Raw genomic sequence first — 13,530 nt, 5'->3', positions numbered from 1 at the left:
GTTTATTCCAAACCTGCAGGAACTTCTCACACAGATGGTGATACAATGTACCACCTGTCAAGTTTTCAGTACAGGGCTAACATTGAGAACGCTATGGGGAACATTACCCCGCCCTGTGGGCCCCTTCCGTGAACTGCACATTGGGCCTCATTATACGTTTGCCGGTCCGGTAGTAACAGCGCCGTTACTACCGGACCGGCAAACTACGAGTTGTGCTTGCGGGTGCCTTTCTGCCCACCAGGTCATGAATGGTGCCGGTGCATCCGACCTCCCCATTCCCATTGAGCCCTATGTGGCTCAATGGGAATGGGGAGTAATGAATACCGGCGTACGGCAATGGGGATGGACCGGGTCCACCGGGTTTGGAATGCCCCTGTACGTCCAGCACGGCTACCGCCAAACTCGTAATGAGGCCCATTGATTACGCAGACATGTGAGAGAGGTGCAATGGGGCATGACTTGATTGTGGTGGTGTGTCCATTCTCTCGATGGTGTGTCCATTCTCTCGATAGGTGGAAGCAGGGCCCTGTGCCCACCCAGATGCTGTGTGCGGCAAGCTTCCTCGTCAGGGAAGTGTTCCCCAGATGGGGGTGTGTGAGGTCATACGGTCAGACAAAAGAACGCGGTCATACGGTCAGACAAAAGAACACACTTCTTTAATGAGTTGTTTAAAGAGATAACGTCCCTTTTGGGAATAAAACACAAGATGTGCTCAATTTACCACCCACAAGCAAATGAGCTGGTGGAAAAAAATCAACAGCCAGTCCTTGTAATTCCGGTTGACATGTTCATCGTATCCATCCACTTGTCTGCATCCTCCGGGGTCTTGAAGAAGACAGCCTGGTCTTTATGTAGGACCTTCAATTCTGCCAGGTACAACAGCATGTATTTGAGCTTGACTGCAATGAAGTTCATCCTGTTTCTGAACCAGGAAAGTATAGTCTGGGTATGCCGTGATGGTCGCTGCTGCTCGGCGGATAGTTTCTCCTTTACGGAAGTGATCCAGGATATTTCTCTGTCTTTCTAATTTATGATCTGGGCTATTATCGGCCGGGGTGGGGTGCCAGGTCGCAGTTTTCTTGTCAGGGTTCTATGTGCCCTCTCCACTGTGAACCCTTGGGTGAGTGCCCCAGTGCCTATTTCCTGCTGCAGCATGGTTTCTATAAAGTCTGTCGGGTTTGGACCTTCTTTCCCTTCTGGGAGTCCGACAATGCGCACGTTGGTTCTCCGTGCTCGATCCTCCGCCCTATTTTCCAGATTACGTACTTGCTGTTGTAGTATCGAGACTTCATGGGAGTTCTCCTTACAGCTGTTCTTGTTATTTTGCATGTCCTCCTCTATCACCCCTGTGTGCTCTGCCAGTACTCTGATGTCTGAAAAAGTTCACATCAATACTGATTGCATCAATTTTGAATTCCAGTGACAACTTCAGCTCAGCTATGGCCTCGAGGATCGGGTGGGCCACTCTACCCGATGTCTCTTGTTCTTGTGACCCCACACTGTTGCCATCGCACTGTCTGCTGCTTGCGAGGGTTTGGTGAACGTGTCAATCAAGGCCTATTTCCCTTTACTCTTATTAGACTTGGATGCCATTGCTGGTCCAAGCCGCAACGTTGCAACTTTCTTCTATCAGGTTCAACTTGGTATTCTTCCTTGTCTGTTGTGGTACTGTTGCCTGGTTGATGCCTCTTCCCGTTGCTTCTGCGGTAACCACTTACCTACGCACTCCGGCCGCTGCTATTTGAAACTAGGTCAGCCGTCTCGCTCTGGAGCCTCCTCCAAGTCTGGACAGCAAACAGGGTGTACTCTATTGTCTTGTATCATCAACGCGCACAGTGCCTCATCCGCATTCTGCATGCACTACAGTGGGTGCACCTCAGTGTCTGGTGGCAGTGTTTCTGTCTGATCCATCTGCTGATGCTCACTCTTGTCTAAGCTCCCCCAGGACCTCTCGTTAATATTGTTCCTGTGCTTGCGGCCAGTTCTGCACCATCTTGGAAATTGTCCTTGCTACACGCTCAGTGCATCTCCCATTCCGCACTCCGTGTCTGCGCTCATGCGGGTTTGTGTATATGCCCTTTCTGGTTCGGGGCAATCAAGCTTCTAGGGGAGTTACCTCCCAGTTGCTATGCTTGGTCTCTCAGGTCCTCGCCTACACTCAGATACCTTCGTATTAACTGCCTCATCCACACCCGTTCATCCACCAATTTTCATGCTCACCTCCTTATGTGAGTGCCGCCGTACTTTGCAAGTGCTCAGAGCATTGTGGGTGTTGTGCCAGATCTGTGCTGCTGCTTGCCCTCCGAGACACTGTGCTGCTGCAGCGTGTTGCGCTTTCTCCATATCTGTAATGTGGTTCATTACGGCTCGCAGCTGGCCCGAGTGTGTGGTCTCCTTCCAGTGCCGACCTGATCCTCCCTAAATCGGCTGCTCCGCCTTTCCGTCAACCTGAACGTTTCACTGTCCTGTTGTTTTATCGCCTCCCCTGCCTGCTTGTGCTGGTCCAGTACTGAAGAATGTTGCAGCTCAATCCGATCGTAGCTGTCAGGCCCTCTCTTCTTTCCTGGTCCGGAATGTCAGGTGCATCCTATGGTTGCTGGCACAGTGTATATCCATCACATTTCATTTTCCTGGGACAGCTTGTGGTGTTAGCTGCCCCGCAGCTTAAGTGCTTTCTTAGTGTGCGCGTGGTTCTCCTCGAACGTGCTGTCGTCGAACTTGCCCTGTGGAAAATGCCTCTTATCTTGCGTGGCCATCTTTTCTGTCGCAAGCTCTCTGTGTTGTGCCTCTCAGGTGCCTCTGGCGAATGTTGACATCAGCCGCATGATTTCCTTGGTCATTTGCACCGTTCATAGGAGCCACGCTCGCTCACCCTCTGTGCCTCCTCTCGCCTTCTGTAACAAAGTATTATGGGTGATTACCGCGTGACAGTGTGCAGTCTCTTTCTTCGCGTCTCCTTTGTTTTCGGAGCTGCATTCTGTGTACTTTGGAGCCTGATAGATGTGCCGGGGCGCCAGCAGCCATGCACGTAATTCCAAGGGAACCTCCTAGCTCGATCTCTGCTGCTCCTTCTGGTATTTCGCCCTTGGGCGCACCTTCCCTGTCCTCATGCTCTCCTGCACACGGTTGTGCTGCTTACTCGGACTGGTTTAGACCTCCCCCGCGTACTGCTCCGGTGTGATTGTCTGTGCTTGCGTTATTGCAGGGGCGATAATGCTCGTCCTATCATTGCAGATTAGCAGGTTTTCTTCTAACAGCCGCCCGATCCCCACTGCCGTGCCAGCCGAGGTCTATTTCAGCCTCCTCCTCGTCTTCACTTCCTGTCTTGTTTCATGGGAGCCCTACAGTGCGATCCTTTGTTGCCGTCTGCCCGCCATCTTAGTTTGTAAGTCCAACGCCTCCTCACTTCTCCGGCACACAGCTACCTGACCATGCATAGAATCAGATCGAATTTATGAACATTCTGTGCCCTGCAACTTCATACGCTTGCACAAGCGATGTCGCACGGCGCCTCTTGGAATGGTCATGGCTGTAATCCAGGATCATTAAGGATCGGCAGGAGCCCATGGGATCACGTCTTATCTCATGGCTCTGTAGCCACGCCCGTCGCTGATAGACTATTACTGGGTCTGTGGCAAACAGGCGTACCTGCACCTCCCACCATCATGGAGGGGTTACTGTTCGCTTGCGATGCTGCACTCAGCCGTGTTGGTAGTACCCGAAGGACACCTAAAGGGGGACACCATTGCCTGCCGATGGACAAGTGACACCCAAAACAACAGAATGAATGCATACCATGACCCCTCCAGGCTTCCATGTACTTCCAGAAGAAGAGCACCATGATCGTCTAATCTGAAAGAAACGATCCTCCAATTACCTGTCTCAAGATTCCTCAGATCTGCTCGCACAAATACCTGACGAATACAAGCTCTTCAGGCTCTGCAGAGACATTTTTTGCATCTATTGTACCCAGTGTCCAAACAAGGGCTAACGTCAAGTGGCTCCAAATCATCTTCTGGGAGCTGATCCAGTTGGCAAATGGCACTGGAGAAGGGTTCAACGTCATCAAGGTGGAAATGAGAGTACTTCGGCTAATGACGATGTAAAATCGTTATGTCCTCAACCTCCTCACAGCCATGGAGGGTGGGATCTGCAAAAAGATTTGGGAGCTCATGTTGCATGTTTGTACCTTCTACAGATGCAGAAAATAGGACATCATCACACGTAAGAGCAGCGGTACATGAACTTTGAGTGAAAATGAAAAAGGAAACAGGAATACAGGAGGACGACTGGTCCAACATGCATTTGGCTGGGTACCATCATGGCTTGGAACGACTATGAAGATGTGTTTATTTTGGTGATTTTTTGCGTGTGCCAGTTGGGTCTCCATTGTTGTGCCAGGGCAGTACCTAATAGTGCAGTGATGATGGTGACGATTGGGAATAGTAATAATAAAAAGGTACCTCATGATACACAGGAAGTAGAAACACAAACAGGAGAAAACGAGGGCCCCAAATATTGTATGGTTGCAATATATCATGGTCATGGGTATGAGGAAGACGCTATATATCACACAACTATTGCACCCCCAACAGACCACGAGAATTATAAAGAAGTGTGGGTAGATTTGGCAGACCCCATACGGAGCAATATAACCAACAAGGGGGGGAATAGTTCCCAACCCAAGTGTAAATAAAAAGGCCCTGTAATGCATAGAAGTAGGTGAATAGCACTAACCATATCCCTGCCCTGCGACTCCATTTTGTATTAGGCCCAGGACAGACACATTGATGGCTGCTGCGCTTGCGTTCCGAGTTCACACAGAGGTGCCAAATCATCGGCACACAAGGCCATGCCGCACGAGCCCTGTTCCCACGGAAGTCCATTTCCCTTTTGTCCCTCCAATTTTGCGAATATCTAGTATCACATTCGGGTATGTGCCCTGTGAAAGGCGTTAGACAGTACCAGGCCCTGCTCTTTGTCATTCCATCTCCACTAAACTGCCAGCCGGGCCTCTGACCCTCACCCAGCCAGGCCGGAGCCGGCCACACTTCACCGACCCGACCCTCAGGTTCCCACCACAGATCTAAAAGCTTGCGCAGCTGTAGATCTCTCAAATTGCACACGTCTCCTGAAACATGAGGTACCGGGAAGGGTAAATCACAGATCAATCCGCGGGAGAGACCATGGGTGCGGGAACTGCAGTATTAATGAAGCCCTGAAAGCAGGGGTCAGCATAACTGTATTTTATCCTCCTCTCCCTGGCACCCCTTTCCTGTGCCACCCAGTTGCCTGCTATAAGGAGTGAATACTCTGTCTTAGTTGTTTAGTTTAGAATAGTTACAATGTATTTATGATAATCCTGACTACCGCAAGGATGAGCGCAGCCGACCCACGTGGAGCCCGATTGATGGGGAAGAACAAGCCAATTACTGCCTGGCATCCCCTGTGGAGCAGGCCCATCTGTGGCACCCTTTTTTTGACTAAATGCATGACGCGTTTGGGGTTCTTACGCCCATGTTTGTAACTGTAATATTTAAAGAGCTCTCGAGCAGCAGAGTTCTTTGCTGACAATTGTATGTATTTTGTACGAGTAAAACCTTGTTATCCTTGCAAACTATCTCTTGACTTTATTCCCTAGCGGGTTGCATTTACTCTGAAGTGTGCGTAAAGAGGTCTATGCCTTCAGTCCCCAGGTCAATTGGAAGGAAGGGCTACAGCAGGCTCCGGTTACACAGCAGGCTCTCTGATCGATGGAAATCTCAGCTGCTGTTTCTTCATCTTCCTCTTCGGTTTTGGTACCAGTGGTCGACTAGGTCTTCAGCTTCCAGGTTCTGACTTTTATGCAGGAACCCAGCCAATCAAATAGCCTTGCAACTTTCAAACTTGGGGGGTTGGCAATCCTTTCAGGACAACCAGACTCCCAGTTCGAACTGGAATCTCGCAGTCAGGCTGGGAGACAAAGGGCTGCAGAGTTTTGGACTCCTACCTCGCGTCCTGCCTTCACAGACACTCTGGAGCCTGGGCGGGAGTCCATAAGACTCCCGCCGAAGATTTCTTTTTTTTAAAAAATCACACAAAAGAATGTCCCGCCCTGGATGTCAGGAGAAGGAACAAGAAAGGACAAGGAACACTAAAATGGTGAAAAAACAAGACAGGGACCATTTTGGTAAAGGTGCACCAAATTAATAAAAAGGTTCGCTACCACCAGCCGTTAAAGGTAAGTTTGTCCTTGTAACATAAATGTTAAATTTTAAATGAGAATGCGGATACTCAGTATCTCCCCAGCACTCCCCATAAGTTGAGGGGTGCTGGTCTCACCTAATTAAATGTAAAAGGGATCCAAAGATCCTTTCTACCCTAGGGAACTGTAGTTCTCACAAAGTTAGCCAGAGAAATTTAAAAGGGGAGCTGCTATGGCAACCCAGCAACAATAGGCACTTATTGCCAAAAAGTTCTTAAAGAGAATAACTTTTAAAAGACACTATGGAGAGTCTAAAAAATGACACTCATAAAGACAGAATGTGGAAAAAGATTCCCACTCACTGAGATATAGGGAAAAATAATCTACCTGTCCAGCTAAAAGTTCTGGGGTTGACACAGGTCAGGATGATTTCTCAGTGACATGAAAATCTTGCCCAACAACCTGCTCATGCTTTTTCTTCTGTACAGTGAATCAGACAAAACACCCATCCTTCTGCATAGTGAAAGAAGTTATGTGCTGAATGGACAATTGAGGTGGAACCTATGAGTGGGCAAGACCAACTAATTTCAGGGTTGTGAGCTTAGGTCTATATGCTCATTAAGGTGATAGGACACCTGCTCTGGTGCTGCCCATTTAAAGGGCATCCCATTTGTGAGACTGTGCCATAAACATCCCTTTGAATTTCAGGAAAATAGGAACCAATCAGCCCTACACCAATGCCCAACCAGAGGTTCTCTGAGTCATAGAATACATCCATCTTACTTGTGAACACTTGGTGACTTGGCATCAAAGATATGCTTGAGTAAACCCAATAACGGGGCCTTAGGGCCTGTAACAGTCACGTAAGGCAAGGTGTACCCAGAAAGCTCCAGTCAAAATAAATACAACATCTGGTAGAGAGAGCCTGCTTATGCTGGATTGATAAGGAGTCGAGAAATGTAGTCGGGCTATTATCCCAGGCACTGGAGTAGAGGGCCAAAAATCAGAGAGGAAATTGAAAAGGTAATTGGGGCAAAGGAAAGGGGTTGAATCTGATGTTTTGGGAAGTCTGACCTGGTCAGACCATGTGACATCTGTAGCCATACCATTTTGCCAGACAAGGGAACCATTCCTGGGATTGCTCACCGTGTTTGTGGCTTGCTTGTTCTGTGGAATCCTCAAAGGGGTTTTCATCTGGGGGATGTAGGAGAATGGAAGAGGGTCTGTCCCTCATCTGTTACGAGGGAAATGTCCACCATAGCTGCACAATTACCAAACTAGATATTTCATCAGACTAGAATTATGGTTGTGACAAGCCAGGTAAATCTGAAATGTAACTCACAAGGACAAACATCCAGAAAGCAAAAACAAAGCAAGGTTTTTGATTTGGTTGCATTGCGTACAGTAACTCAACTGCGAGTGGGCAAAAAAACAGGTCTTCAATGGTGCATCACCTACGAGCCGATTACATTTTGCAGAGCTGGGTGCAGGTGTTTGGTTGGTTGTACCACTGAGGCATGGTAGAGGTAAACAGCAATATTTAAGATAGGGGGATGGATTTCATTGTGGTGTTCTCATAGGAGCAGAAAGACTATCACTGGGTACAGTGTGCCCTGAGGGGAGAACCTAAGAAGATTTTTAATGTGGCAGTAATATAAGGGTAGGCAGGTAGCCTGAGTGGCGCTTAACAGATTGTAATTGCACTGATCAGTAAAAATAGGCGTTACTCAAAGGCAGCAGAGGTGAGCTGATCGGCACAGGGACTTCTTAGTGAATATTGTGGAGAGGGTGTTAGACCCTGGGCAGGAGATTAAAATGACAGATATTAAATGCAGAAGTAGACAGTGAGGATGGGCTGAAAGTATCCCAGGAGGCAGAAATACCCTTCAAAGATATATGATGTAGAGGTGGCAGTTCATTCTTGTACTGTGCCATTGCAGGTTTACGGTGGAATATGTGGAGAAATTACATTGCGCATGTATTTCTTGCAATAAGTCAGCAGTTATTTCTGGGGCTGCAGGGCCTTTGGCAGCTGTAGTGTCTGCAGCATGCAAGGGAGTGGCATGTATTTTGTGATTGAGCACGGAAAGTATCCCGGTAGTTATTCCTGCTTGGGATTGCATGTTGGCACATAGTCTTGGGTGAGGCAGCCCCACTGCAGTTATTGGAGGGGGAGATAGCACGAGAGCAGCAGTGCCTACTACAGGGACAAATAATCCTGCAGCCGGAAATTCTAGTAGGCATAACACGGGAATTGATATGCTTGGACGGCTGGCATGCAGAGGGAGCATTCTCTGTGTAGGAATCACTGGGCGCGATAGCCCTTTTGGGGGAACAATGAGGACTCACATTAGTGAAGGAAGAATGGGGGATTTCATCTGTTGATGAGGAAACATGCCCAGTGGCATTTCTGGTGATAAAGGGGTGATTATTCAATTGGTGGGACGAAGAGATGCTACTAGAACATGATTGTTTGGCAACATTGGTATCCCCCGGGGAAGAAGCAAGGGGTGCTTCGTTTTCTTGCTGGGCTGCAGATGCTTTGCAGTTTATCGGGGTGGAAGCAGGGGTGAAGCGAGGGCATGGAGGTTTGGGGCTGGCCAGCCTGATGCATCGCCTATAGCGGCAACTAGAACTCGAATAGCAACCAGGCCTCATGCAATTCACTCTGGGGCGATCAGTAGGGTCATTTTGCGAGGGGGATTCAGAGAGGTTCGCTTTTGTTTCAGAGGCTGTGTTCTGTGAGGGTGATTCAGGGGGGTATGTTTTTGTTTGAGAGGATGCTCTAGTCCCAGATGGGCATTCAAAGGGGTTGTTTATTGGAGTAGCCTTATTCCATGAGGGGCATTCAGAGAGGTTGTTAGTTTGAAAGGATGCTCTATTCCATGAAGGGCATTCAGAGAGGTTGTTTTTGGTTTGCGAGGAATCCTTTTTTTGTAAGGGGGGTTCAGAGAGGTTGTTTTTGGTTTGCGAGGAATTCTTTTTGCTTAAGGGGGGTTCGGAGAGGTTGTTTTTGGTTTGCGATGAATCCTTTTTTCGTGAGTGGGGTTCATAGAGGTTCATTTTTGTTTCATAGGCTGTGTTCTGAGAGGGGGATTCAGGGGGGTACGTTTTTGTTTGAGAGGATACTCTATTCCCAGAAGGGCATTCAGAGAAGTTATTTTTTGTTTGAGATGGCCTATTCCACGAGGGGCATTCAGAGAGGCTGTTAGTCTGAAAGGATGCCCTATTCCACGAGGGGCATTCAGAGAGATTTGTTTGAGAAGCCCCATTCCATGAGGGGCATTCAGAGAGTCTGTTGGTATGAAAGGAAGCCCTATCCCGTGAGGGGAGTTCACAGAGGCTGTGTTTGGTTTGCGTGGAAGCATTATTCCGCGAGGGGGATGCAGAGGGGCTGGTTTTCGCTTGGTCCGTTTTTGAAGTGGGGGGAGAAAAGGGAGGCGTTTCAGAAGCAGCGTGTCGACTTGTCCCCGTGCTGGGTGGAGTAGCCGAGCCAGATGTCGAGGGTGTGACAGCAGGGAAGCTCCATTGCGAGGAGGGAGCGTGTCGACTTGTCCCCGTGCTGGGTGGAGTAGCCGAGTCAGATACCGAGGGTGTGACTGCAGCGGACCACGCAGGGCTAGCATTCTCCACATCGGATTCCTCACAGGGCTCAGCAGAAAGGGAGTCACAGTCCTCGTCAGGGGAGTCAATTTCCTCTGCGGCACGGGGTTCAACTGCGGGAGCAGTTGCAGGGGGAGGCTCTACTTGTTCTGGGGGAGTCGCGGGGCTTTTGGCTTTTGCTTTGGTGGAGGAACCTGCGAGTTTGAGCTTCCAGACTTTTCGGGGTTCGGATTTAGGCGAGGTGTTGTCCCCCTTGGTAGAGGGAGATTTCGCTTTGGTGGAGGAACCGGCGAGCTTGAGCTTCCAGACCTTGCGGGGCTCGGAATTAGGCGAGGTGTTGCCCCCCTTGGTAGAGGGAGATTTCGCTTCGGTGGAGGAACCTGCGGCCTTGAGCTTCCAGACCTTTCGGGGTTTGGAATTAGACGAGTTGTTGTCCGGGTTGGCCTCCGTGGGAGAGGTAGATTTTTTTGTCCAGAATCCCTTGCTAAACGGTGAAGCGGCGTGAAGGCGGCTGTGCTTCTCGTGGGAGACGGCAGAGGACTTCGTGTCCTCCGCGGACACAGATGGGTGAAATGTTACGCTGTTTTGTTCGGCAAGGTCGCTATTTAATGGGGGAGCATCATCGTTTCTGCGAGAAGGGTCGTCGTTGCGTGGAGGGTCGTCATCCCATGATTTTGGTGAGGCGGTGGACGGGGTGGTATGGCGGTCGTAGTTCCTCGCGTAGTTATGAGGGGGCCTGTGAAGTTCAGAGGTGAAGGCCATAATTCCTTGGAATAATAAAAAAAAAGGGGTAGTCAGATGTGAAAATTAAGAACCCATTGAGCAGGGAATCTAAAAAGGCAGGGCCCTATGAGAAACCACGAGAAGCCATGGTGCTGGGGTCGGGTGAAAAAGATTGAAACGTAACGGTCAACGTGCTGGCTCGTGACGTCTCGCAGCGCGAGCCACTGTGACGAAGGCACGTGACGCTATCAACCAGAGCACGTTCCTCGTGTGGGCAACGTCAACAACGCGCCCCTCCTCCAAGTGACGGATGCCATGGCCACTCGTTTCCTAGAGACGGGCCTTCCCTCTCTTTGCCAATCTTGATGGACCAGGACCGTCATTAAATCCTTTTCAACAAAAGTACTGGAAAGTAGAGGCTGAAGGATGTTAATAAACAATGATCTAATGATCAGTGATGGCCCAAACACTGCACTATCAAGGCTAAAGTTAAATTTGCACTCACCACTAGCCAGTGGCTAGCTGGGGTCAAAACCTAAAAAATAAAGTGGGGGGACTCAACAAACGCAGTGGGATGTAACGTTGTCAGAAATTAGCATACCAAGGTGAAATGTGCACATTTCATTAAATTGGCTTTTGCATAACCACCCAAATTGAACAGGACGAATGGCATTTGCCTTTCATAAAATCAACACACGCACAAAACCAAGAGAGGATATTTTCTTCCAATAGTGTTTGAAAACTTTAAAAAGGTGTGCATGTTTTTAAACTCCCAAGAACTAATATAAATGTTTTCCTTGGGACTTGCAGTACCGAAATGGGACATTTCACCTTTAGCTGTCTCTTATTTTTCATCAGGTTATATAGTTTAGTGGTGAAGTGTCCGGCCTACAAATCTGCCGACTGCAGTTTGATCCCCGAGGTTGGCTTTAATTCATATATTCAAAGAGGACATTCAATGTTTCTCATTTTAGACTCCGCCCCCCCAGTGTGTACCCTCTACTTGAGCCCTGGTGGCTAGTGATATAATCTGGGGAGTAAGAAATGTATGCTGACTGTAGGTGGTGAGTGACTATTTCATGGCTGGCTACTAGCGTGCAATTGTGACTGTTCGCCCCCTGCTTAAGTCATAGCTCTCAACTCACCTGCTTTTGGCGGGTGTCACCCGCCTTGAAGGCAGATGAATCACCCGCCAAGTCCCTTATACGCCCATTCACTTCTATGGGCCTCTCACCCGCCAAAAAGAAAATAGTGTGTTTTCACCCGCCTTGCTGGAAAAGGGTGAGAGCTATGGCTTAAGGTATAATATTAAGTGGGTTGCAAAGCAGTGCATAGTGCTTGGAAGCAGCAAAAAAGGGGTACCGATTGCTATACCGAAATGGTTCCAAGGAACATAATCCAGACCTTCCAACTACAAGCATGTAACTTTGCCTGTAAATCACACCTTTCGTCTCACCATTTATTTGTAGCAATATTGCTTTTTACACAGGTGTTCAGTTTCTTTTTATGCCTTCCTGAATGTGATGAATGAAAGAAGAACATGGTCCAGGAGATTGATTTTCAGGTGATCAGACAGTTGTGATCAAATGGGGAAGCTGAGATGAGAACCTGAATCTTCTCATTCAAAAGTTGGACATCTTGCTGCTATGCAGCACCACCCCTTTCCAATACTCTCCAATATTTTAAATGTCATTTAGCCTTGTTTGGTGTTCAATTCATTTGTAAGCACTTATGTTTTCAGACAAGGTCATTTGAGTACAAAGTTAAGCCGGTGATCCCAAGATCACACAGTGTTTGTCAAGTGGGGAAACTGGAATTAAAATTAATGTAATGTTAAATGTATTGTATCGCGCACCATCACTAAAGGAACGGTCCGCAGGCGCTCTGGTGGATCTGAAAATGAGGGTGTGGAAAAAAGAAAAAAGGGGGAGTTAGTAGGGTGTAGTGGGAAAAGGAAAGTGAGAGTTGTGATTTCCTTTTGGCAGCTTCGGTTCGGTTTGCACCGTTCGCTGAGCTTAAGTGCAGTGTTCAGGTCAGTATGACTTCCCATGTGCTGTTGTGAGGGATTATGTGTTGCTAATCTGTTGTTGTAGTGTGGTGAAGTATGTGTGTATTGTTTTGCAGAGATGTGGTTGTGCGAGCTTGTTCCAAGATCTGCAGTTTGGCCACTTGACTAGCTCCTTTCTGTCCTAGCCAGCCGTTTACATCAGTGTTCCTTTTTCCTTTCGAAACCCCCCCACATTAGATGGATAAGTAAAGATGGACAAGTAGATGAAGAGATGTGTTCAAGATCACACCATCTGTTAAGTGGACAGAGTGAGGACAAAGACCCAGACCTTCTGGTTCCAAAGTTGGCAGCTTATCCAATAGTCTTATTTTCCTCTCCTCTCCCCACTTTTCACTCTCCTTTAATCCCTCACTGCTTTCATCTTGCCTTTCCACTCTGCTCCAGAAATGTCCTCCCTCTCCTCTCATGTACCTTATGGGTGTTGTGGAGGGATGATGCACATGTCTGTTGTGGTATGGATGCAGATCCCATGCACATCTGAGGGTAGCAATGCACCTCTAAGTGGTGTATGGGGAAAATCTATGAGTGTAGTAATGTGGGAGTGTGGTTCGAGGGTGATAATATGCTTGTATTGAGATTTGGGTGGATGAAGGGTGGTGAACATCACAAAGGGTGAAGGACTGTTAAAATGTTTCTGCAAGTTTGGTTTGATAGAGTTTGGAGATGTGCCTATAGCACTGTTGGAGGATCACGAGTTGCCTGTGCGGTTGGGTCAAGGTATGTGGATGCAACTGGACTGGAAACCCAAGCAATACGTCAGAGCTGCTTCGTAGTAAGTATCGCTGATCCCTTGTTTGTTAATACTGCATATTCTGCATGATGACCACATCTAATTGCCTGTCTTGCAAATCCTGTGATTTATTATTATTTTTAGTTGTTTTATTGGTTACAATTTTTTACCTTTAACATCATAAATAACAGAATTAAAATAAGAAAAACATGTTCAGCAAAA

The 13,530-nt window shown here is 48.1% G+C and overlaps 1 protein-coding gene across 9 annotated transcripts in view; it reads right to left on the bottom strand.

Moving 5' to 3' along the window:
• Positions 1 to 13,530, bottom strand: part of LOC138521950 (uncharacterized) — an 872,547-nt gene that overhangs the window by 434,195 nt on the left and 424,822 nt on the right. For 4 of the 9 annotated variants that reach the window (XM_069635127.1, XM_069635125.1, XM_069635128.1 and 1 more), the window contains exon 1: positions 7,331 to 10,659. The exons of 3 other annotated variants lie outside the window; for them this stretch is intronic. In XM_069635127.1, the coding sequence (XP_069491228.1) occupies positions 8,180 to 10,549 (2,370 nt within the window). In that variant the 5' untranslated portion in view covers positions 10,550 to 10,659 and the 3' untranslated portion in view covers positions 7,331 to 8,179. Of the gene's footprint in view, positions 1 to 7,330; positions 10,660 to 13,530 lie in introns of those variants that run through there. 2 more of the 9 variants (XM_069635129.1, XM_069635130.1) reach the window with 1 other exon arrangement.

This window comes from Ambystoma mexicanum, chromosome 13 (assembly GCF_040938575.1).
Source record: "Ambystoma mexicanum isolate Mex_15411 chromosome 13, UKY_AmexF1_1, whole genome shotgun sequence".
NCBI classification, from domain to species: Eukaryota; Metazoa; Chordata; class Amphibia; order Caudata; family Ambystomatidae; genus Ambystoma; species Ambystoma mexicanum.
The sequence above is the reverse complement of the archived record's forward strand: the minus strand, read 5'-3'. Positions and strand labels throughout refer to the sequence as shown.